The following is a 24,521-nucleotide window of genomic DNA, read 5'->3' as shown; positions in this document are numbered from 1 at the left end:
GGGGGAAGTCATACTGTTTCCTGCTTCTCTCCCCCCACCTAGAAAAAATATACATCATGAGAGCTGACACGGTGATCGTGGGGTCCGTTTCGGAAGTGCCTTCCGGGAAGATGTGCCCTGCCAAGGAGGAAGATGGCAGCCCTGAGACCCAGGAGGACGTAGAGGGGAAGGAACTGGCCATGCGCTATCCGCAACAGGAAACGGAATTCCACCCAGGAAGTGACATCACAACTCCCGTGGAGGAAGAGTGGGAATTTCACAATTCCTGTGAAAAGACTTTGGCCATCTAGCTAGAAAATGACGGGTGCACGCTTATAATAATAAATAATAATTTTATGATTTATGCCCTACCCATCTGGCTGGGTTTCCGCCAGCCACTCTTACTGAACTGGCAAGCATGACTATGGTGTTTTTAGCATAGGAAGTGATCTACAGTCGTACCTTGCAAACTCGAACGTTGCAAAGCCGGAAGTAGGTGTTCCGGGTTTGCGAACTTTGCCTCGGAAGCCGAACGTCCGGTGTGGCTTCTGCAGCTTCTGATTGGCTGCAGGACGCTCCTGCAGCCAAGCAGAAGCTGCACCTTGGTTTCCGAACGTTTCGGAAGTCAAACGGACTTCCGGAACGAATTCTGTTTGAAAACCAATGTACGAATGCACAACGATTTGAGTCTTGGTCTCACATGGTCCCGTTGTGGGTGAATTTGCAGGCAAAATTGCTCCAGATTTGGAAACAGAAGATGAATTGATCACCTTTGCACCCGCCTTTTCTTTGTGGGAGTCCACTGACAATGATATTTTAGCTGAGATTCCTGCATTACAGGGGGCAGGATTCTAAGATTCCATGATTCTTTGATACCTAAAGCCAGCCTTCCCTATCCTAGTGTCCCCTGGATGATGTCAGAATTTGACCCCCATCAGCCCCAGCCAGCAGGGCCAGTGGTTAGGGATGATGATGGGAGCCCCACAACATCTAGAGGGCCACAGGTTCTCCGTTCTATGATCCCTGCATTGAAGGATGGCAGAGTTATGATGGAGTTAGCTGGGGGCTTTAATGGCAAGCGACGGTCTGCTTTGGGGATGATATTGGCCTCCTGTTCCCAGCAATCCCAGTCAACATGGCCGATGCTCAGGGGTGACGATGGGAATTGCAGCCCCCAAAATCTAGAGGGCACCGGGTTGGAGAAGCTTTATTAGGCAGGGTTTCTTTTCTTGCCGCTGCAGGAATTCCCCGCGCAGATTCTCTGAGCCTAAAGTAGTTTGCAAAGAAACCCGAAGCTGTCTTCTACAGTGGTACTTCTGGTTATGTACTTAATTTGTTCCGGAGGTCCGTTCTTAACCTGAAACTGTTCTTAACCTGAAGCATCACTTTAGCTAATAGGGCCTCCCACTGCAGCCGCGCAATTTCTGTTCTCATCCTGAAGCAAAGTTCTTAACCCGAGGTAATATTTCTGGGTTAGCGAAGTCTGTAACCTGAAGCGTCTGTAACCCAAGGTACCACTGTATTGGCATTTGAATACAATCCCCTTCACACCCTGTATTCCCCCACCCCCGTATCTTTGATTTTTGTTTTCCCAACCATCCCCAATTTAGAACGCTGCAAGGCTTTTTCTTTTAATCGAAAACAAAACACGCCTACACAAAGGTGTTTCTGTGAAACTTTGGGTTATTTTTAGACATTGCCTTCAAGTCATTGGCAAGACTTGATGATTTCCTTAAAGCATCCCTAAACGCTGGAATGCGCAACTAAAATATGCAGATGTTTGGAATATCTGGAGGGAGCCGGTCATTTCAGGTCACATTTGGAGTCTGTGTGGAATTTTCAGCTCTGCTTGTTTGTTTTTGTGTGTGATGGGTCCCTCAAAACACGCATGAGTCTCTGAAATTGCTTCTTGTTTGCATGGAGTTATTTTATTTTCTAGGTAGACCAGAAGCTTAACAGGAGTCAACAGTGATGCAGCAACAACAACAAAAAGGTGATGAAATCCTAGGCTGCATCAACAGACATTTAGCGTCTGGATACATTTAGGGAAAGGTCCGTATAGTTAAAGCTATGGTTTTCCCAGTAGTGATGTATGGAAGTGAGAGCTGGACCATAAAGAAGGCTGATCGCCAAAGAATTGATGCTTTTGAATTATGGTCTGGAGGAGACCCATGGACTGCGAGAAGATCAAACCTATCCATTCTTAAGGAAATCAGCCCTGAGTGCTCCCTGGGAGGACAGATCCTGAAGCTGAGGCTCCAATACTTTGGCCACCTCATGAGAAGAGAAGACTCCCTGGAAAAGACCCTGATGTTGGGAAAGATTGAGGGCACAAGGAGAAGGGGACGACAGAGGACGAGATGGTTGGGCAGTGTTCTCGAAGCTACCAGCATGAGTTTGACCAAACTGTAGGAGGCAATGGAAGACAGGAGTGCCTGGCGTGCTCTGGTCCATGGGGTCACGAAGAGTCGGACACGACTAAACGACTAAACAACAACTACATTTAGGGAAGTAAGAGGACCACTGTATTCTGCCTTTGTCAGACGACACCTGGAATACTGTGTCCAGTTGTAGGCGCCACAATTTAAGAAGAATATCGACAAGCTGGAATATGCGACCAAGAGGGTCAAGGGTCCGGAAACTAAGGCTTATGAAAAACAGTTGAGGGAGCTGGGTATGTTTAGCCTGGAGAAAGAAGAGGAGACTTAGATATGTGAAGATGGCTATCTTATGGAGGCTATCTCCATATGATAGCCATCTTCACATATCTAAAGGGCCGTCACATGGAAGATGGAGCAAGCTTGTTTTCTGCTGCTCCTGAGGCTAGAACTTGAACCAATTGATTCATATGACAAGAGATTCCAACTAAACATTAGGAATACATTTCTGGCAGCACATGCTGTTTGACAGTGGAACAGACTCCTTCAGAAGGTGGTGGACTTTTCAACAGAGCTTGGATGCCCATCAGCCAGGGATTCTTTATCTGTAATCACTGCACTGCAGCTTAAAATTGGACTAGGTAAATGTAAAGGTAAAGGGTGGTTAAAGGTAAAGGTAAAGGTACCCCTGCCCGTATGGGCCAGTCTTGACAGACTCTGGGGTTGTGCGCCCATCTCACTTAAGAGGCCAGGGGCCAGCGCTGTCCGGAGACACTTCCGGGTCACGTGGCCAGCGTGACATCGCTGCTCTGGCCAGAGCCAGAGCCGCACACGGAAACGCCGTTTACCTTCCCGCTGGTAAGCGGTCCCTATTTATCTACTTGCACCCGGAGGTGCTTTCGAACTGCTAGGTTGGCAGGCGCTGGGACCGAGCAGCGGGAGCGCACCCCGCCGCAGGGATTCGAACCGCCGACCTTTCGATCGGCAAGCCCTAGGCGCTGAGGCTTTAACCCACAGCGCCACCTGCGTCCCGCTAAAGGGTGGTTAAGTCCAGTCAAAGACGACTCTGGGGTAGCGGCGCTCATCTCACTTTCAAGCCGAGGGAGCCGGTGTTTGTCCACAGACAGCTTTCTGGGCCATGTGGCCAGCAGGACTAAACCGCTTTTGGTGCAACGGAACACCATGATGGAAACCGGAGAGCATGGAAAGGCCATTTAGCTTCCCGCCACAGTGGTACCTATTTATCTGCTTGCACTGGCATGCTTTCAAACTGCTAGGTTGGCAGGAGCTGGGACAGAGCAACGGGAGCTCACCCCGTCACAGGGATTCGAACTGCCAACCTTCCGATCAGCAAGCCCAAGAGGCTCAGTGTTTTAGACCATAGCGCCACCCGCTCCCATAGAGTTGGACTAGACAATGCTTTCAACTCTGTGCTTGTGTGATTCTGAATGCTGGCTAAACCTTCTCTGAAAAAAAAACCCTCAAGCGTCCTCCTTATGTTTTAGATCTCCGTTTAAAAAACAAACAAAAAACTTTTGCTCTTTAGGGCAAGAATTCTCCAGCTTATGTTATCAGGCATCATAAAACCCTGTGACCGTTGGAGTTACTGATTAACGCCTATCCCTGCCTTGGTTTTTTGGTTTTTTAAATGACAACCACCACGACGTCACTGCCTTTCCCGGAGCAAGCGGGATGTTCGGAGAGCAAACAAAGCCTTCGCTCTGTGTTGGCCGGACAAAGCGCCTTTATAAAAGGAGCTTCCAAATGCACACATGCAGTCTGAAGGGGGCTGCTGTGCTGTCGCTGCGGCCGCCATTGTCTCCTATGGAAGACTCCGGGGATCACTTACATACTGAGAGCGAAACTGTCTCTCCAGGCAGGGAGACAGGGCAGCTGGGGATGGCAGAAGGCGACGCTGCGGAAATGGACATGCCGGAGAAATCCAAAGGCCCAGTACAGCAAGAGGATGCTTGTCCATTAGATGAGGCTGATCCTACAGAAGAGGGCATGGGTTGCTGTTCCCCTGCCGCAGAAGGCACTGATCCAGATGCTGCCCAGTTAGGCACTCCAGAACCGGTGCCTTCAGCACCCTTGGAGCCGCCCGCTTTGACGGAGACTTCTGTGTCGCCGGTGGCCGACCTGTGCCATCCGCACCCCTCCAAAGTCTCACTGGCCGAGATGGATTGCCTCATCTGCTTCAACCGGTACAGCGCCTGCCGCCTGCCCAAAGTCCTGGCCTGCCAGCACGTCTTCTGTGCCGTCTGTTTGAAGCTCATCCTGCGGAACGAAGACCACACCTGGGTCGTCAGCTGCCCGCTCTGCCGGAAGGCCACCGTCGTTTTCGGAGGCCTGATCTGCAGCCTTCACGACAAGGAGGACGTGGTGGACCGGCTGGGCAGCCCCGGCCTGGACGCCGAGGTCCCCTGTCCACCAGACCCTCCTGGCACCGGCCTGGCTGAGGGCAACCCCGCCTCTGAGAATGATGCCATCAGGGGACCAAGCCGGGCAGCGGCCAAGAGGCTGGTGCTGCTCCTGCTGCTGGTGGCTGTTCTTATCGTCTTGGTCCTCCCCTTCATGTACACAGGGATGTTGAAGTGGGTGCTGTGCTCTGTGGTGGTCCTGGGGCTCATCATGTCAGTGCTGCTTTGCTGCAACCCCAGCTGGAGCTGCCCAGATCTCTTGCGGTCTCCCTGGAGGTGGAAGGAGAGACAGGCAGCGCCGATTGCTTGAGAAGACCGCCATGCTGTAGTTTCCTTGTTCGCGGGTCGGGAGCATTGCGTGGGCCCCATCTACGGATCCCGTGCGTTTGGGGAATGTCGTAGCGGTTGAGGTTTCTCACTCGGAGACCTTGTGCCAGGGCATCTGCTGGGAGAAGGACCCACAGAGGCCTTCCTTCTTTGGGCCATCGTACAGATCAGGCAGAGGCCCGTCCTGTCGCTGGACCAGAGGGTGAGGAGGGTGGAGAGTTTGCTAACACAACCCCTGATGCCTGTTCCCGTTGAGGCACAGCCCCGCATGCCCCACAGCGGGAGCCTACAGAGAGACACAAACACAGCTCCCTGTTGAGTTTTGGGTGGTTTCACCCAAAGACCGCTTGCCTCGCTGAATGATTTGTTGTTGTCAGAGAATATCTGGCTCTGTTTCACTACAAGGCAACCAAACTTCTGGCTTGAAGAAAGTGGGGTCGGACCTCTCCATGGAGTGTGGTCAGTGGCTGTTAAGCATGTCTGCTAAGTAGAACCTCCATGCGCAGATACGGTCTACCTGTGAACGCTGAAAGGCCGATAGCAAAGGTTGCTGCTTTCACGTTCTGCTTCTCCAGGGGCATATGACGGGCTGCTGTGACCACAGGATGCTGGACTAGATGGGCCTAGATCAGGGTTGGAGGAACATCTGTGGTCTTCTGGATATTGCTGGACCACAAATTCACACCACCCCGTGACCATTGGCCATGTTGACTGCAGATGATGGGAGACAGAGCCCAACAAAAGCTGGAGGTCATGGGTTAGCCACCCCTGGCTTGGATGGATCCATCAGGACTTCTCTTAGGATCCCCTTAATGCAGATTACCTGCTGTTTAATTCCCCTGATTGTCCTTGCAGTCGGGCGTTTGTTTTTAAAGAGTGTCTTTTCCAGCAAGATGAAATTGAGATTCCTCTAGCTTTCTATGTGAGAGAGGTTGACTATAGCAGGGAGGGGGAACTGTACAGCTCCAGTGGCCACCAAGCCCCAGTGGTCAGGGATGATGAAGGGAGCTGGAGTTCCCTATTCACAGATTAAGCCAGAAAAGGCTCAGTCCTCCAGGTATCATTTAACTCAGAGTAAGGGTGGATCTTTATGGGCACCATTTAATGCAAAATGCAAAAGGGCTTGTTCCTGTGTGCCTGTTATTTCTGCAAAGATGCCGATGAACAAAAGATCTGTGATGGTAAATACAGCACAAACACAACTCGGGTATCTGCAAATAAGGGCAGTTGAAACACTCAGTATTATCAAAATGTACTGTGTTTTCATTTTTACAAAATAGTGTATATATTTAATAGGTTTTCATATGTATAAATAGACAATTTGTCTTGCAAGTTTGTCTCTCTGTCCTTTTGTTTCTTTCTCCCTGCTCCAAATCTGACAAAGTACCTGCCAGCACCAACAAAATATGCTGTTACTCCCCAGTGACTAGTAAGTAGAAACCAAACTGGCCCATTCTGTATGGAAGTAAAGCATTTTATCTGTGTTGATCTCTGGCTGTGACACAGACATTGTTGAAGGGAAAAGAGGCAGAGCATACAATATTTGTTGGAACAGCTTATCACTGCTCTCATGCCTCTAACTGCGGCATGATCCTCAACCTAACCGACAATTGCTTAATTTCCACACTGCAATGAAAATTACCACCTGATTCTTGCAGGCTAAGCTTCTGTTAAAGGCGCAAGAGCACTACAGGGCAGCTTTTATTTCTGGTCAGTTGGCAATCAAGGTTCAAAGGACCTTTTCTCTGCTGAGTCCATTACACTTAACAGCCTGATCTGGTGCACATACATCAACTGTGTTCAGTGGTCCTCAACTGCCTACTGTTCAGGAATTGCAGCTAACTCTTTGTCACCATTTCCAGAAACCTGACTGGCTGAGTCGTGGGAACCTCTGATTGGCCAGAGGCCTTATATAAACTGCCCTGCCACTGAGTGAAGGCTCAGTATCGTGGGGGACTCCCTGCTTGCTTATCAGCGACGGGCAATGCATTCCCATTAGCTATCACAGCCCACCTAATAATATCCCCAGCTTCCTTTATTTGCGCCCTCCCCAAATATTGGACTACAACTCCCATCTGCCCCAGGGACAAAGACAGGCGTTGTCAAGCTCCTCCAGGTGAGCTGCTTATTCAACAGTCATTCTGATTTGCTTACACCAAAGCTTATGCAGATATTAGATTGCATTTGTTTCCCTTTGCTTGTGGAGAGGCTATTAAACCTTCGCTCGTCCCACACTTTCCAATGCATTTCTCGGTCACTTTCCTTACAGCAGACAACTCATTTTATAAAAGATGGGTTTCTTGCACCAGAATGACAGCGTACTTCAATCCACTTCAATTGCGCCGGCTGAAATTTTGCTAGATGCACGAAAAACTGGAGGTGCCTGAAGCCCAACAACATCTGAACACGTTCCTCACACCTGCCTTAGACTGACCTCTCATTCCACTTCCACAAGGCATGTGTTGTTAAACATTCTGTGTCCACACACACCCAACTTCCCAGTCGCTGCTTGGAGACATTTCCTCCAGCGAATTTAGTTTCCCGCAGGGGGCTGGACTAGATGAACCAGTGGTCTGATTCATATGGCCTTGTGACTCCTCCAATGCATGGCATGCTTCTCCTATCTGGCCTTGAGACCACTTGCAACCCCACTCTGTCGGGGACGGGGAAGATAGAGAGCCTACCGTACTTTGATTTGGGGGTGCTCTTGCTTAGATGATACATTTGAAGCAGCAGGTCACAAATCTGGTCCATGGCGCACAATACGCCAAGATGCTCATCCTCAGAAACAAACCAGCCTCCGGTGCAGCTATGTTAAAGCCAAGGTTTTGTGAGTTCTAAATGGGACCCAGAACAATAATCTGCCCTCTGTTTTCTGAACCAGTTTAATTTCCCTGTTCTCCAAGGGCAGCCCCATGCTGAGTGCATTGCAGTAGCCCATCTAGGTGTGCCTTCGGCGGGGGCGGGTTGTATAGAACGAAATCTGAACTCCCCCACTTCTCTTTTTTCTTCTCCCCGACGTAGAAGGAGCAACATGGGCTTTTACAGAAACAGAGGCTGGGTCTAGACACACCAAAGAAGCATTTCAGTTAAATGCGTTGTAAACTTTGTACGAGAAATCAGGTTGGCAAAAGCGGAACCCCACAGCGCCATATGGTGTTACATGCACATACAACGCATATGAAGCGCTTTTTCTTTGCCAATGTAGCTGAGCCCAGAACCGTGGTCCAAGAACGGGACGAGCAAGATTTCAAAGGCAGAAGATTTGTTCTTTGGCAATTTGCATGGGCCAAAACAGGAGAAGGATTTGGGGGAGGGAGGGATTGATTAAGTTTGCTTTTAGGAGAACCTACCAGGTGGCGCTGTGGGTTAAAGCCTCAGCACCTAGGACTTGCCGATCGAAAGGTTGGCGGTTCGAATCCCTGCGGCGGGGTGCGCTTCCGCTGCTCGGTCCCAGCGCCTGCCAACCTAGCAGTTCGAAAGCACCTCCGGATGCAAGTAGATAAATAGGGACCGCTTACCAGCGGGAAGGTAAACGGCGTTTCCGTGTGTGGCTCTGGCTTGCCAGAGCAGCGATGTCACGCTGGCCACGTGACCCGGAAGTGTCTCCGGACAGCGCTGGCCCCTGGCCTCTTAAGTGAGATGGGCGCACAACCCCAGAGTCTGTCAAGACTGGCCCGTACGGGCAGGGGTACCTTTACCTTTTACCTTTACCAAATCTGCACCTTCCAAAAGAATATGCAAAATGAAACACAACCACCCTTTGAAATTCGCACTTCTCTGATTTTTTTGCAATGCAGTTCTCCCCTCAAGTAATTTGTACAAAAACACAGGTGTTGGGGTAAAGCATGCATAAAATGCATATTTAACTGAAAACAACACACACAAAGCACTGTATTAAGGGGATTCACATAGCAAAAAGGTGTAGATCAATAGTTCCCAAAGTGGGCAATACTGTCTCCTGGGTGGGGGAATTACATGGGGGGCGGTGCTAAGAGGCAAGGAGATGACACGGGGGGGGGGCGCACTGGAGGTGTGAATGACCATCAGACTTTGAAAAGCTGGTATCCCTGGATGAAGTTCACTCATTCTATTGAATTATTAATTAAACTAAATATTTTTATTGGATTTTGAATAAATGTGCAATTAATTGTCACTGTTTTGAATTTTATGGTGCCGTTATGTTCCTTACACGAGTGGCGCTGTGGGTTAAACCACAGAGCCTAGGACTTGTCAATCAGAAGGTTGGCGGTTTGAATCCCCGTGACGGGGTGAGCTCCCGTTGCTTGGTCCCTGCTCCTGTCAACCTAGCAGTTCAAAACCACAAAGTGCAAGTAGATAAATAGGTACCGCTCCGGCGGGAAGGTAAACGGCGTTTCCGTGCGCTGCTCTGGTCGCCAGAAGCGGCTTAGTCCTGCTGGCCACATGACCCGGAAGTTGTACGCCGGCTCCCTCGGCCAATAAAGCGAGATGAGTGTCGCAACCCCAGAGTTGGCCACGACTGGACCTAATGGTCAGGGGTCCCTTTACCTTTACCTTATCTTCCTTAGTTGAGCATGCCAACCACTATTATAAATACAGTAGTAAAGGTAAAGGTAAAGGTACCCCTGCCCGTACGGGCCAGTCTTGACAGACTCTGGGGTTGTGCGCCCATCTCACTTAAGAGGCCAGGGGCCAGCGCTGTCCGGAGACACTTCCGGATCACGTGGCCAGCGTGACATCGCTGCTCTGGCCAGAGCCAGAGCCAGAGCCAGAGCCGCACACGGAAACGCCGTTTACCTTCCCGCTTGTAAGCGGTCCCTATTTATCTACTTGCACCCGGAGGTGCTTTCGAACTGCTAGGTTGGCAGGCGCTGGGACCGAACGACGGGAGCGCACCCCGCCGCAGGGATTCGAACCGCCGACCTTTCGATCGGCAAGCCCTAGGCGCTGAGGCTTTTACCCACAGCGCCACCTGCGTCCCTTTAATACAGTGGTACCTCGGGTTAAATACTTAATTCGTTCCAGAGGTCCGTTCTTAACCTGAAACTGTTCTTAACCTGAAGCACCACTTTAGCTAATGGGGCCTCCCTTTGCCGCCACGCCGCCAGAGCACGATTTCTGTTCTCATCCTGAAGTAAAGTTCTTAACCCGAGGTACTATTTCTGGGTTAGCGGAGTCTGTAACCTGAAGCGTATGTAACCTGAGGTACCACTGTAATGCTTTTTATAGGGTAGGGCAGGGAGGACTGGGGATAGGTTTATGGAACTGAGGGGTCAGACAGACCTGGAAAAGTTTGGCAACCGCTGCTGTAGATTAAGCAAAATCGCATCGGGGGGGGGGGGGGAATTGCACTCGTGCTGACAAATTTTCATGAGGTTTTTCCTTTTTAATTTTTTTTAAAAATGAGGATTGCTGTATAGATGTGGGGAGCTGAATATAAGGCCCTGGAAATGAGAAACAGAGAAAATTGGGATTGACAGGCCAGACCATCCCTCCCTCCCACATGCATGAGGAAAAAAAGAATTGGAATATGTCACAATGCAAAGCTTACTAAAAATAATAATAATAGGAAGATTAGCTTCTGAAGAGGCAGGGAAGACTGGCAGCCGGTGGGCGAGGATGGGTTTATCTTAAGAACAATAGGGGGGCCATTTTCACAGAGCTTTGCAGGCTTCAAAGGAGGAAAGACCTGCTACTCCGTCAAAAAAAAAAGGGGGGGGGACAGGGCTAACTATCAGTTAAGCACCTGATTCCCTAGGACAAGGAATCATAAAACAATGCCTTATGAGGAACGGCTAAGGGAGCTGGGCATGTTTAGCCTGGAGAAGAGGAGGTTAAGGGGTGATATGATAGCCATGTTCAAATATATAAAAGGATGTCACATAGAGGAGGGAGAAAGGTTGTTTTCTGCTGCTCCAGAGAAGCGGACACGGAGCAATGGATCCAAACTACAAGAAAGAAGATTCCACCTAAACTTCCTGACAGTAAGAGCTGTTCGACAGTGGAATTTGCTGCCAAGCAGTGGGGTGGAGTCTCCTTCTTTGGAGGTCTTTAAGCAGAGGCTTGACAACCATATGTCAGGAGTGCTCTGATGGTGTTTCCTGCTTGGCAGGGGGTTGGACTCGATGGCCCTTGTGGTCTCTTCCAACTCTATGATTCTATGAGGAGCGATTCAGAAAGCTGGCTTAACTTTCTGCAAGCCACATGCCAGCCTTGGGCAGAGCCACAGCCAGAGCTGTCTTTCCCATAGGGTTTAGTGGTGCGTTGGGCCAGGGCGCTGACCTCTCAGGGGCACCTAGTGAGTAGGGGAGCTGCGCGGCTTTGCCGGCGGCCTCCCCTTTACCTGAATGCCCGCCAGCTGCACCCTATCAATCATATGGCTGGCGGGCGTGCAGCTTGCCTCCCAAGCCTCCGCAGGGATTGCTCTCCCGCAGCGGCATGGGGGAGAGTTGCGCCCCCGCCCATGGCTGGCAGTGTGCAGCTTCGCCCCCATCCCCACTATCCATGGTAATTGGGGACGCTGGGCAGATATTTGCACCCCGGTGCCGCATCTGCTAAAGACGGCCCTGGCCATAGCCAGCAGTAGACGAAGCAACAAATGCAAATTTGACCTCTATACAGTAGCTTAAAGGGACGCGGGTGGCGCTGTGGGTTAAACCACAGAGCCTAGGACTTGCCGATCAGAAGGTCGGCGGTTCGAATCCCCGCGACGGGGTGAGCTCCCGTTGCTCAGTCCCTGCTTCTGCCAACCTAGCAGTTCAAAAGCACGTCAAAGAGCAAGTAGATAAATAGGTACCGCTCTGGCGGGAAGGTAAACAGCGTTTCCGTGCGCTGCTCTGGTTTGCCAGAAATGGCTTAGTCATGCTGGCCACATGAGCCGGAAGCTGTACGCCGGCTCCCTCGGCCAGTAAAGCGAGATGAGCGCTGCAACCCCAGAGCCGGCCACGACTTGACCTAGTGGTCAGGGGTCCCTTTACCTTTTACAGTAGCTTAGTTTTGACACACACTTCTCTTATCCTCCAGGCAAGTGAGACGCATGGTCAGAGTTCAAGGACATACTTTTCAGCCAGGCATAAACACTCGAGGAGGGCGCAAAGCAGGGCTGGAAAGGGGCATGGCCTGGGAGGGTGGAGTATGTGGCTTGGGAAGGGCCAAATGGAGAAGCCCAGTGGGCCGCAATCAGCACCTACGCATGAGGTTCGCCCTGCAACCGACTGGCAACAGCTCTTCAGGGTTTCAGATGGAGATGTCAGGAACTGAACCTAAGACCTTCTACATGCAAAATAACACCCCAAACCTTTCTGGTTTGGATTTTGGTGAGGTCCATAGACCATAGAGTCTGTGAAGGGCCACATACCGTATTTTCCGCTCCATAAGATGCACTTTTTTCTTCCTAAAAATAAGGGGAAATGTCTGTGCGTCTTATGGAGCGAATGCGTGGTCCCTGGAGCCGAATTGCCCAGGGGCGAAAAGCAGATCATGCTTTTTTTTATTAAACAGGGAAGTGGGTGTTGAAACAAAGCCGCTGATCGTTTGTCGATGGGGGGGGGGGGAGAGAGATAAGGAACGCTAGAAATAAAGGAGGCTGCCTGGAAGGGGAGAGGTAAAGACAGCAAACTTGCAAAGGGGGGAAACAGGAAGACTAAAGCAATAAGGAGAGAAATTAGAAGGAAAGGAGGAGCAAAAAGCTGCTCCAGCTAAGGAAAAGACTGTAAGGCAAACAAGAGGGAAGGGAGTGTTGAAAGGAAACAGCTGATCGGTGGGATCGGAAGAGATAAGGGAGGCTAGCGGAGGCTGCCTGGGAGAGGGGAGGTAAAAGCCCATGGATCCTCAGGATTTTTATATTGGGTCTCGCCAAATTCACCGTCAGATCACATAGCATGTCCATGGCTACAGCCTGCACCAAAAAAATCACGCATCCACTGTTGTGTGGGGCTGCAATGGTGCAAAAATGTGGTTACAAAGCACGGATCCACATGGATCACCAGGATTTTGGCATTGGGTCAGCCCAAATTCACCATCAGATCACATGTCCGTGACCACAGCATGAACCACAAAAATCATTCATCCATTGTTTCGTTCAGAATTTTTTTTTTCTTGTTTTCCTCCTCTAAAAAAACTAGGTGCGTCTTATGGTCTGGTCCATCTTATGGAGAGAAAAATACGGTATATAGGCAAGGTGACTGTTTCTGCATTGGGAAAATGAGGAATGACATCATGGGGGGGGGCGGCAGATTCGCACAGAAAGTTCCACACGTTCCTTTATTTGCAGGTGAACAATTAAAAATAATGGTTGTGATTTAAATAGAAATGTATGCGACACATCTCACCATGGTAGGATGATAATTTTTTAAAAAAGAAATCTGTCTGCCAGAGAAGAGCAATGCTGGCTAGAGGACAGACAGACCTGTGCATAGCTGTCAACTTACAGATTTGAAAATAAGGGACCAGCAGCCTTGAAAATAAGGGATCAGCAGCCAAAATAAGGGACCTGCAGCCTCACCTGTTCCAGGCACTCCAGTCTTCCTGTCCTCCTGCAGTCTGGTCAAACTCATGCTGGTAGCTTCGAGAACACTGTCCAACCAACTTTGTAACCAGAGGTTCAACTGAAGAGAATCTGAATCACATGCACTACAAGGCCTATGCAGCCTCAACTTAAGATGGCTCCCCGGCCTGGCTTTGCACTGCAAAGTTTGCAGCAGCACGTGCAACAAAATGGCGTCCAGCATTCAAAAACCCCCTCAGCTTGCATTAACTAGCCACACACAAGGCATGCAAGCTCCACCCCCCAGTCATTCTTAGACTTCTTATTGGGTGAGCAACACAGCCAAGCAACACAGTTGGAGCCTCCCTCTGCCCTGGCCGGCAGGGAGGGAGGGAGAGGAGCTGCTTCCTTTGAAATTTAAGGGACATCATTAGGGACATTTAAGGGACATCCATCAATAAGGGACAGCAGCGGGACACAGCACTGGGATAAGGGACTGTTCCTTCAAATAAGGGACACTTGACAGCTATGGACCTGTGTGGGTTATTCCCGAGATCACCATCCTGTGCCAAACTTCAAGCCCAGAAAACAAATGGAGGCCCCTCAAGCCTGTCTTTCTGGGCCTGCCTTTGCCAGATGGTTGGTGTATAAATAATACATTATTATTATTATTATTATTATTATTACCCCTCCCGGAAGCTTCCCATGAAGAGAATGTGGCCTTTTTCAGATTGAAAAAGGTTCCTCACTGCTGTTTTTAAAGAGGGAGCCCAGTTTATCCAGTTATTATTGGGTGGGGGAGGTCATCTAAGTATTTAACCTTTTACTTGGAATCCGGTTAACGCAATAACTTGAAAAAGAAATCCCAGGAAAAGAATAGATTATTTGTTTCTTAAATTAAAAAATGAGGAAGAGAGAAAGGGAAAATAATATAGAAGTCTTTCCTACTCTGAAGCACGATTAGGTTGTGATTTAACACTTACAAAGCAATATTTATATTTATTAATGATGTATGGAAACCATTAATGTATGGAAACGTAACGGCAATTTCCGTAAGCACATTAAACATGTATAGGGACTGTTAAACAACCTTTAGTGATGCATCGATGTAAAGGCATATTTTCACCATGCAGCTTATATTTTTGAAAAACATACTATTACATTAGATAAACATTCAATAAGAAAGAATCTGCAGATAACGGATTAAAATACATATGAATTAAAATATATATTTATTTTTATTATAATTTTATTTTTATATATTTATTTTTAATATATATATATTCATTTTTATTACAATATATTTTTATTTATGTTTCTTCAATTAAAATATATTTTTCAAAAAACTTTTCCAAACTCTTGCAATCTTGGGCAACCCCCTCTTGGAATTCCCTTCCCCGAAATGAGAGGCAGGCTTTTGCCTTTTTTTGCATGCTCCGCCCACCCAAAAATGAAACTATCGGAAGGCAAAGTCAGCGCTTCCAAGTCCAGATTTGAGAGCCTTTCTCCTTCCGTCCGCTGCTACGAAGTTTGCGCAGCCTCCCGCTCCCTCGCTTGCCGCTTACGCGTGTTCCTGCCGGAACTGCCCTCTCAGAGTAGCGCTCTGGCGCAGCTGTCGGCGTACGAGGGGCCTAAACCGGCTTTTGCAAGCCTCGGACTGGAGTGATCGCTCGGCCGGCGGACGTCGCGGGGAAGGCGGGGACGAGTCGGGAGTCCGGATGCGGCCGTTTTCCACCTCGAGGGCGGCCAGGTGGGGTTTCGAGGCAGAGGGGAGAGGATTTAGACGCGGGGTGTGGTGGAGGGGAAACTTCCTTAAAAAAAATAAAATTAAGGGGTGGGGTCGTGGCTTTCTGCTGGACTGTACAGTAGTAGCAGACTTTCCCTCCCCCCAATATTAGGGGAGTGCTGGTGGGTTTCAAATGGTATTTACCAATTGCATTTGGTGGGGCTTAAAAAACAAAAAATACAGTAATTTTGCTCCCCTCTTTTTGCATCAATTTCAGGGCATTCTGGTGTAAATGCAAAGGCATTCCTGTTCCCACTGACAGGGTTATTGGGTTGCTGTTTTTATTTTTATTATGTGTTTTGTGGTTTTGTACAGTCATACCTCGGGTTAAATACGCTTCAAGTTGAGCGCGTTCGAGTAGCGTGTTACTTCCGGGTTTCGCCACTTGCGCATGCGCTCAAAATGACGCCACGCGCATGCGCAGAGGCGGCGAAAAGCGACGCATGCATGTGCATACGTGCCATCGCTAGATACGTTTACCTCTAGATGCGAACGGGACTCCGGAACGGATCCCGTTTGTATCGAGAGCTACCACTGTATCTTGATTTTATTCTGAGACCCCCAGGTATAGGGCGGTATATAAATTCAGTAAATAAATAAAATTAAAATAAATAGTAAGAGGCTCCAAAAGTCAGCAGGTTGCTCCATGAGCTTCTCTTTCCAACGCGTGCCCCCCCTATACATATATTAAACAAAAGCAATACGATGTGACTAGTCCCTATTGATCACCATATGGTATCTGCGGCAAGAAAGTGCCTTCAATTTCCACCCTTTGTTTTCTGTTGTGGACATGACGGACAGACGGATGGCTCCAGACACAATGCCCCTCTTAAATCTTTTAAAAAATAAAATGAAGGCATGGCTGATTCATGGACTGGGGGTGGGGGATGGTATTTGCACACTTTTCACCGCTGAAAATAGGAGCGTTCTTTCAGTCACTGCTATTGTCACATGAAGAATAAATTCCCCAGAAGCCCCCACCCCCTAACCCCTTTTTACCTGCTATATAACTGAAATCCCACGTACAATTTTAAAGCCCTGTAATTAGAACTTCAGCTAAGATGTGTTCTACCCTTTGGGGAATTGTAAGTTTCTCCCACTCTACTCTGAACGTCACCGCTGCACCCCAGAGAAGACAATCTTAATTATTATTATTATTATCATCATTATTATTAATTTATTATTATTTATACCGCACCTATCTAGCTGGGTTACCCCAGCCACTCTTCCTGCCTTAGCATACACTCCAGCATTTCTTCGATGAAAATAATGATAATTTTACTATTTATACCCGACACACTTGGCAGCTTCCAACACATATAAAAACATTAAAAAATATTTTAAAATACAACAACTTCCCTATACAGGATTGCCTTCAGATGGCTATGGGGTCGGATAACTCACCCTCCAACATTCCTCCAATGAAAATAGGGACGTCCTAAGGAAAAGTGGGACATTCCAGGATCAAATCAGAAACCGGGACAGCTTCTCTAAATCAGGGACGTCCCTGGAAAATAGGGGCACTTGGAGGGTCTGCCCTAGATGCTGGTCCACGCTTTCTTGTGGTCCACGCCACAGGCACAATCCCATCCTGACACAGCTGGTCTTGGGGCTTAACCCCCTTTCTTCTTATGTCTAGACACCTTCACCTCCCTGTATCTTTTTCATTTCGTTTGAAGGTGAAAGGAAAGCGTTGTCAGTTTCTGCTGTGCCTGAACATAAGAAGGGCCTGCTGGATCAGGGCATTGGCCCATCTGGTCCAGCATCTTGTTCTCACAGTGACCAGCCAGATGCCCATTATGGGAAACCTGCAAACAGGGCAAGAGCACTCTCCCGTCCTGTTTTTTCCAGCAATTGGTGTTCAGAATTTAGCGCCCTTCAGGATTTAACCTCCTTCCGTCGGGCCTGTAAGACAGAGCTATTCCGCCTGGCCTTTAATTTGAATTCAGCCTGATCTTTTATTTCCCTTCCCTTCCCTCCCCCTTCCCTTTTATGAAGATCACCCACTCTGAGACCCCACAGCTAATTCTCCCCTGACCTCCTCGCTGGCCCAAGTAGGACCAATTCAGCCACCTAGCCCTGGGGATTATCTAATTGATTTTTTAATTTTATTGTTATTCATGTTTTTATACTGTATTTTACGCTGCTTTTATAATTAAATGTTTTAAAGTGTTTTAAATTTGTTGTTAGCCGCCCTGAGCCCAGTTTTTGAACCGGGAAGGGCGGGGTATAAATAAAAAAGTATTATTATTATTATTATTATTAGCATTAGCATTGCTGCCTCTGACCGTGGAGGCAGAGCATAGCCACTGCGGCTAGTAGCCACTGGTGGCTTCTGGTTCGTGAAATTGTCCAGTACCCTTCAAAGCGCTCCAAGTTGGTGCCCCCTCCCCGCTTCCTGTGGGAGTGAGTTCCAGAGGCTAATCTTAAAGCAGGCATTTCCAAAGTCCGTTTCGGGGGCCTAATCCGATTTAATCTGGCCCCTGTGGCAGTATACGTCCTGGGGTAAAATCCTAAAAAAAGTTTGGGTTAAAACTTTGGTCGGCCCTCACGCATGTTCACTTCATCAAATCTGGCCCTCTTTGAAAAAAGTTTGGGCACCCTTGCCTTAAAGGATGGGAACAGATTTATTACAGCTAATCACGAGCAGCCATGGGACATATTTCACGAGGTTATATGATTTCCTCCCCTCCTTTTACAGTATACATTCCTCTTTCACTTCTCTTCCTCCTGGCCCCGATCCCTCCCCCACTAAAGAAATTCAAAATCACATGAGCAGCCTAAACAACAACAACAACAATTGCTGTAGCCACCCTCCTGCCTCAAAAGCAGGTGATCAAAAAACTCCCTCCAAGACAAACTAGGAAAGGCTGTAACTTAGTTGTTAGGGCAGCATCTCCCAGTAGTCTGTTAATGTTCCCTACTTAAAACCCTGGCGAGCTGCTGCCAGTCAGTGTAGGCAGTACTGAGCCAGATGGACCAACGTTCTTGCTCTGTATAAGGCAGCTTCCAGTTTTTTGTGTTGCTAGGGTCAGCTAAATAGGGGTAGGGGACTTTTATTTGCCCACTCCCTGGGGGCTAAAAGGGCCTTTAATCTCAATATTGCCTTTATAATGCTTGCCTGGAGGAAGGGGACAGAACTAGAATTCTTTTGCTCTACCTGCCATTGGCTCTGGCGCCAACTCCAGCCTCCCTGCCACCTGCCCAATGGGCACCAGCCACCACTTGGCGTTTGCCTCCCCCGCAACTCCAAATTAAAAAATCGAAATGATGTGACTAGTCCGTAGTAATGTGTAGTGCAGCTGCAAGGAAGCTCCTAGCTATTGCACATATTTCCCTCCGGTGATGTGATGAACAGGCCGAAGGGTTTATAATTTGCTTGGTTGAAAGGCAGGGGGGCAACTCTGGCCCCCAAATTGCATAGGAGCTAGACCACTGGTCCATCTAGCTCAGCATTGTCTGCACCTGCTGGCAGCTGCTCCCCAGGGTTTCAGATACCGCTGGAAATATTTCGATAGAAGGAGGAAAATACAGAGCAGGGGAGGAACAGAGTTTTGCAGGCTATTGAAGTCAGTCTCAAGTCCTTGCACAATACTCCCTCTGTTTGGATTTGATGCCGTAAAGGGGTGTGTGTGTGTGTACACACAGGCGAGATTGCGGCACACCTTTTAATTTTTACTGTGGGCGACGTTTGCGTTATCAGGACGCAAAGCTGTCCTTCAGGCTAATGTCAAGAACTGGGAGGTTGTTAAAAAAGAAAAGAGGAGAATGAAAATAAACGAAACAGGAGCTTGTGGGATGCTCAAGGTCGCCTCTCTCCAGGAAGCAGGAAGGTTGGTCTGTAAAAGGAGGCATACCTGGGCAGAGGAAGTGGACTGTCTTATCGGAAACTGTCTTATCCAAACTCAGACCATCAGTCCATCTAGCTCAGTACTGCCTACACTGGCTGGCAGCGGCTCTCGAGACTTTCAGGCAGGAGTCTCTCCCAGCCTTGGAGACAGAACCTGGGAGCTTCTGCATTAAGCTGTGCCCCTTCTCTCAAGACATAGGATGCTGTCTTAAACTGAGCAGACTTTGGGTCCATCTAGCTCAGTACAGCCTACACTGGCTGGCAGTGGCTCTCCAGAGTTTTAGATGTTTAAAAAGTTGATGCTAGTTTTTAGCCTACAGTTATTTTAACTTTTGGGACGCGGGTGGTGCTGTGGGTTGAACCACAGAGCCTAGGACTTGCCGATCAGAAGGTCGGCGGTTCGTATCCCCACAACAGAGTGAGCTCCCGTTGCTTGGTCCCAGCTCCTGCCCACCTAGCAGTTCGAAAGCACGTCAAGTGCAAGTAGATAAATAGGTACCACTCCGGCGGGAAGGTAAACGGCGTCTCCATGCGCTGCTCTGGTTCGCCAGAAGCGGCTTAGTCATTCTGGCCACATGATCCGGAAGCTGTACGCCGGCTCTCTCGGCCAATAAATCGAGATGAGCGCAGCAACCCCAGAGTTGGTCACAACTGGACCTAATGGTCAGGGGTCCCTTTACCTTTTACCTTACTTTAACTTTTTGGAAGTATTAAATTATTTTTGATTTTTCTTGCTGATAATGTTATTGTTTTATCGTTTTTATAAACCTTTTTTTTTTTTTTTGCAACCGTGTGGTGTATAATTTCTAAGAAATAATAATCTTTAATAACAACAACAACAACCTTACTCCCTGTTAGGAGGAGATGATAGACTGAGCTGGGCTATGTAGGTTCCATTCTGTCAGTTTTAAAATGCTTTGCTTTCATGCTGCCTTGTCAGCCAAGACCCCGCTGAGCATCTTGTCTGGAATTCATAGATTGGGAGGGGGCCAACATCACTGCAGTCTTCATTTATTGGATCACGAACCTGTGCCACATCTGACTGGCCGCTCTGCTCAGAGACTGCCACCAAGGGTGAGACAAACTGTAAAGTCACTGGTTCCATCAAAATGCTCGAGCCATCAAGAAGCCTCTGCCAACATTCAATCAAAATCTGCTCTACTATAATTATGAGATCTAGGATCTGGCCTAGAACAAGTCTTCTTTTTTTTAAAGGAAAATTGGGTTTTTTTGTGGGGAGGTAGTGAAGAGTTTTTAAAATTTCATTTTATAATGTATATAAAACAGAGAACAATTATGACAACAGATGGAAATGAACACACACAAAACAAATAGCTAAAATAAGCACAGTTACATCTGGATCAAGTAAGAAAATCCAGGTCATGAAAGGAAAAACAGTGAGATTAAAAGTCGTCTTCACATAAAGAAAGAATATTAGTGTGATTTGATTGTCAGATTTGGCAGGCTCGTGACGATGGCTGTCTTAGAATTGACAGTTCCACTATATGTGTAATAAAGGCATGTCCTTATCGAAATGTCAGCCAATGCGTAGTTTTCTCCATTGCAGCTATATGGAAGAAAGTTTATTGACAGCTTTAAAGCAATCAACGTAGTACAAAACAGGCTCTGTAATCCCATAGGTGTTCTAGAGCACAGATGCGCTTTTTGAGACTTCTGCAGCCTAGTGCAGACAGCATGTTGGGTTTATGTTGAGGCAGATTCTGGTTCCCCCAGCAAGACCCTGAAAAATGAATCTGATGTACAGATGAACAGCACCTTTATCCCAGTAATATTAGCATTCATAAAGGGGGCCCACAACTTCTCAAATGCATCGACCCAGTAGAGGTCTCTCTATGTATTAGGGTTGCCTAATATCCATGGCATGGATAGAGAAAAGTTTTAGATACAGTGGACGCTCGGGTTGTGAATGTGATCCATGCGGGATGCATGTTTGCAACCCGCAGCGTCAGCAACCCACAGCGGCAGGTCTGCGCATGCGCGGATTGCGATTCGGTGCTTCTGCGCATGCGCAAAGCACAATTTAGCGCTTCTGCGCATGCGCGACCGCCGAAACCCGGAAGTAACCTGTTCTGGTACTTCCGGGTTTTGGCGGTCCGGAACCCAAAAAAACACAACCTGAAGCATCTGTAACCCAAGGTATGACTGTGCAGTCGTACCTTGGTTCTTGAATGCCTTGGTACTCATACATTTTGGCTCCTAAATGCCGAAAACTAGGAAGTAAGTGTTCTGGTTTTTGAACGTTTTTTGGAAGCCGAACATCTGACGTGGTTTCTGCTTGAGTGCAGGAAGTTCCTGCAGCCAATCAGAAGCCACGCCTTGGTTTTTGAACGTTTTCGGAAGTCGAACAGACTTCTGGAACGGATTACATTCAAGAACCAAGGTACGACTGTATATTCGTGTGTTTGTGTGTGTGTATTCTCTTGCATGTTTATTCCCTGTACATATCTCTGGTTTTTGCAGCAGCTGGTGAAAATGGCAGCCAACCGCCAGCAGCGGTGGAGGCCCTGGGGAAGATTGGCGCAGCCACAGCCGGAGAAGGAGGAGGTGTCTGAATGTGTGGGCCGGCAGCTGGGCGATCCAGGGAAGTTTGCCTATGCGGCCCTCTGCGCCGTCTCTTTGGCATCATTGTTTCCCGAGGAAGAGGAAAGGTAGGCGCTTGAGCGAAGGAGAGAATGCAGGTTCTGCTCTGTTCTGTGCTCGTTCCTCCTGACGGCATGGAGGGGGATGATGGGAGTTGTAAGGTAAAGGGTAAAGGGACCCCTGACCATTAGGTCCAGCCGTGGCCGACTCTAGGGTTGCGCCGCTTATCTCGCTTTATTGACCGAGGGAGCCGGCGTACAGCTTCCGGGTCATGTGGCCAGCATGACTAAGCTGCTTCTGGCGAACCAGAGCAGCGCATGGAAATGCTGTTTACCTTCCCGCCGGAGTGGTACCTATTTATCTACTTGCACTTTGGCGTGCTTTCGAACTGCTAGGTTGGCTGGAGCAGGGACCGAGCGACGGGAGCTCACCCCGTCGTGGGGATTCGAACCGCCGACCTTCTGATCGGCAAGCCCTAGGCTCTGTGGTTTAACCCACAGCACCACCCGCGTCCCAGATACAAACTAGCTTGAAGGTAAAGGGACCCCTGACCATTAGGTCCAGTCGTGGCCGACTCTGGGGTTGCGGCATTCATCTCGCTTTATTGGCCGAGGGAACTGGCGTACAGCTTCCGGGTCATGTGGCCAGCATGACTAAGCCGCTTCTGGCGAACCAGAGCAGCGCATGGAAATGCCGTTTACCTTCCCGCCGGAGTGGTACCTATTTATCTACTTGCACTTTGAGGTGCTTTTGAACTGCTAGGCTGGCAGGAGCAGGGACCGAGCAACGGGAGCTCACCCCGTCGTGGGGATTCGAACCGCCGACCTTCTGATCAGCAAGCCCTAGGCTCTGTGGTTTAACCCACAACGCCACCCGCACCCCTGTTGGGAGTTGTAGTCTGCAACTTAATGGAGGGCACCGCATTGGCTGCCCATGCGCCAGGAAGCTCTCCAAGGTGAACTTGAGGCCGTTGTTATCTCCACACCTAACGTTTTTCACAGGGTTGTAAAAATAATTAGGGGAGAAGGAGCTTTGGAGAAGGACAAACTCAAATGATCGAGGAGATGGATCGACTCCTTTGAGGAAAGGTTGTTTCCTCAAAGTCGCTTGCGGCTTTTTACTTAGAGAAAAGGCGACATGATAGAAGTTTGTAAAATTATGAAAGAAGAATGGCAGACGAAATTAATGGGCTATGCAGAATTGGACAAAATGACAGGAAGGATTCGAAACCTTTGGGACCAGAAGATTGGAAGAAGTATATGAACTATTTGAAGAGCAATTGTAACCAACAAATTACGCTAGTAGGACTGCAAGAAGTTTTGTAAGGAGAAATATATGTGTTGCAAAGTAGATAAAGAATAGAAACATTGGTTATGAGTTTTAAATGTAAAAGGGAAAGTAAGAAATGCATACTAAGAGATTAAGATTGGAAAATTTTCAGACAGAACTGATGGAAGTCAAAAAATTGAATAAGTTGTAAAAGTATGTTTAATTACTGTTGAAAATGGTATGTTAAAAAACGAATAAATTTATATATATATGTTTGTAAAATTATACGCATCACAGAAGCACTGGCTAGAGAGAAGCTTTTCTGCCTCTCTCTCATATGACAAGAACCTGTGGGCGTCCAATGAAGCTCAGTGTTGGGAGATTCAGGACAAATGAAAGAAAGCCCTTCCTCACACAGCAGAGAGTTAAACTGTGGAACTCCCTCCCACATGATGGCCACCAGTTTGGATGAATCATAGGATTGTAGAGTTGGAAGGGATCCTTGCAGTGCAGGAACCTCGACTGAAACATCCGTGACAGATGGCCGTCCAACCTCTGCTTATAAACCTCCGAGGAAGGAGGGTCCATCTCCCGAGGGAGTCCATTCCACCTGACAAACAGCTCCAGCTGTCGGAAAGTCCTTCCTGATGTCTAGCCGGAATCTCCTCTCTTGTAACTTGAAGCCGTTGGTTCGAGTCCTACCCTCCAGAGCAGGGGAAAACAAGGTTTAAAAGAAGATTAATGGAGGACGAGAGGTCTATCAATGGTTACTAGCCAGGATGGCTTTTGCTCTGCTCTGCAGTCAGAGACAATGCTGTTTCTGAATACCAGCTGTTGGAAAGGGAAGGAGTGGAGAGTCGCTTTTGTGTTGGGCCCTGCTTGCTTACCATTTTGGCCTTCTTTGTTGTGTATGTTTTGAAGGCCGTACAGGACGGGTTTTGTGGAGAGCCTGGTGGAATGGCTGCAGCTTTCAGATGCCGTCCTCCCTGCCATGCTGGCGTTTGTCGGTGGTCTGGGGGGCGAAGGGACGGAGACCTTTGCGCAGATCCTCTTGAAGGAGCCGCTCATGAAAGACGACCCCAGCATCATCACACAGGTAGGTTCTGTTGGGATACTGCCAGGGAGACGGGGACATCAGGCAGGCCCCCAGCTGGCTCCAGCCACCGGCCGGCAGCTGGGCGAACTCTGGTCTCCCTTGGAACAGCATCAAACAGCGACACAATCCTCAGATACCTTTAGAGACTTGGCACGCTCTATCAGCAGAGTGAATAAATCTTCTCACAACGGAAGTGGCAGACAGAGACATGTGTAAGCATTATTTACAGGCGTTTATTCAGCATAGTTGAAAAACATGTCTGCTTCCCTTTGTGTCCAAGCAAACAGCAGATAAAGCAAAAGCAATATACAAATGGAAGTTCCCAGCAAGCCTGTGCTGGAAGTAAAC

The 24,521-nt window shown here is 48.5% G+C and overlaps 4 protein-coding genes across 7 annotated transcripts in view; 3 read left to right on the top strand and 1 right to left on the bottom strand.

The window, feature by feature from the left end:
- Positions 1–301, top strand: part of TNFRSF8 (TNF receptor superfamily member 8) — a 35,181-nt gene extending 34,880 nt beyond the window's left edge. The window contains exon 10 of the mRNA XM_079987071.1: positions 43–301. Coding sequence (XP_079843197.1) covers positions 43–290 — 248 coding nt within the window. The 3' untranslated portion in view covers positions 291–301. The remainder of the gene's footprint in view (positions 1–42) is intronic.
- The window catches only part of LDLRAD2 (low density lipoprotein receptor class A domain containing 2), a 790,445-nt gene extending 776,507 nt beyond the window's left edge, over positions 1–13,938 (bottom strand). For both annotated transcript variants that reach the window (XM_079987113.1, XM_079987114.1), the window contains exon 1: positions 13,590–13,938. Coding sequence is in view for 1 of the 2 variants with exons in the window: in XM_079987114.1 (XP_079843240.1) it covers positions 13,590–13,815 (226 nt within the window). In the remaining variant the exon portion in view is untranslated. The remainder of the gene's footprint in view (positions 1–13,589) is intronic.
- Positions 3,441–6,820, top strand: RNF186 (ring finger protein 186). Its single transcript, XM_079989195.1, has one exon. It carries the CDS (start codon positions 4,050–4,052, stop codon positions 5,085–5,087), a length of 1,038 nt encoding a protein of 345 aa, XP_079845321.1. The 5' UTR covers positions 3,441–4,049; the 3' UTR covers positions 5,088–6,820.
- A 1,113-nt stretch (positions 13,939–15,051) lies between the features above and the next one.
- Positions 15,052–24,521, top strand: part of TMCO4 (transmembrane and coiled-coil domains 4) — a 114,116-nt gene continuing 104,646 nt past the window's right edge. For 2 of the 3 annotated variants that reach the window (XR_013841597.1, XM_079986981.1), the window contains exons 1-3: positions 15,053–15,321; positions 21,689–21,876; positions 23,999–24,173. Coding sequence is in view for 2 of the 3 variants with exons in the window: in XM_079986981.1 (XP_079843107.1) it covers positions 21,701–21,876; positions 23,999–24,173 (351 nt within the window). In the remaining variant the exon portion in view is untranslated. Of the gene's footprint in view, positions 15,322–21,688; positions 21,877–23,998; positions 24,174–24,521 lie in introns of all 3 variants that reach the window. The other variant, XM_079986982.1, reaches the window with a different exon arrangement.

Source organism: Podarcis cretensis, assembly GCF_951804945.1.
Source record: "Podarcis cretensis genome assembly, chromosome: 8".
Taxonomy (NCBI): Eukaryota; Metazoa; Chordata; class Lepidosauria; order Squamata; family Lacertidae; genus Podarcis; species Podarcis cretensis.
The sequence above is the reverse complement of the archived record's forward strand: the minus strand, read 5'-3'. Positions and strand labels throughout refer to the sequence as shown.

Bases quoted from the DNA above. Each gene is read 5' to 3' on its own strand.
- RNF186 (XM_079989195.1), top strand. From the start codon at position 4,050: ATGTTCGGAGAGCAAACAAAGCCTTCGCTCTGTGTTGGCCGGACAAAG.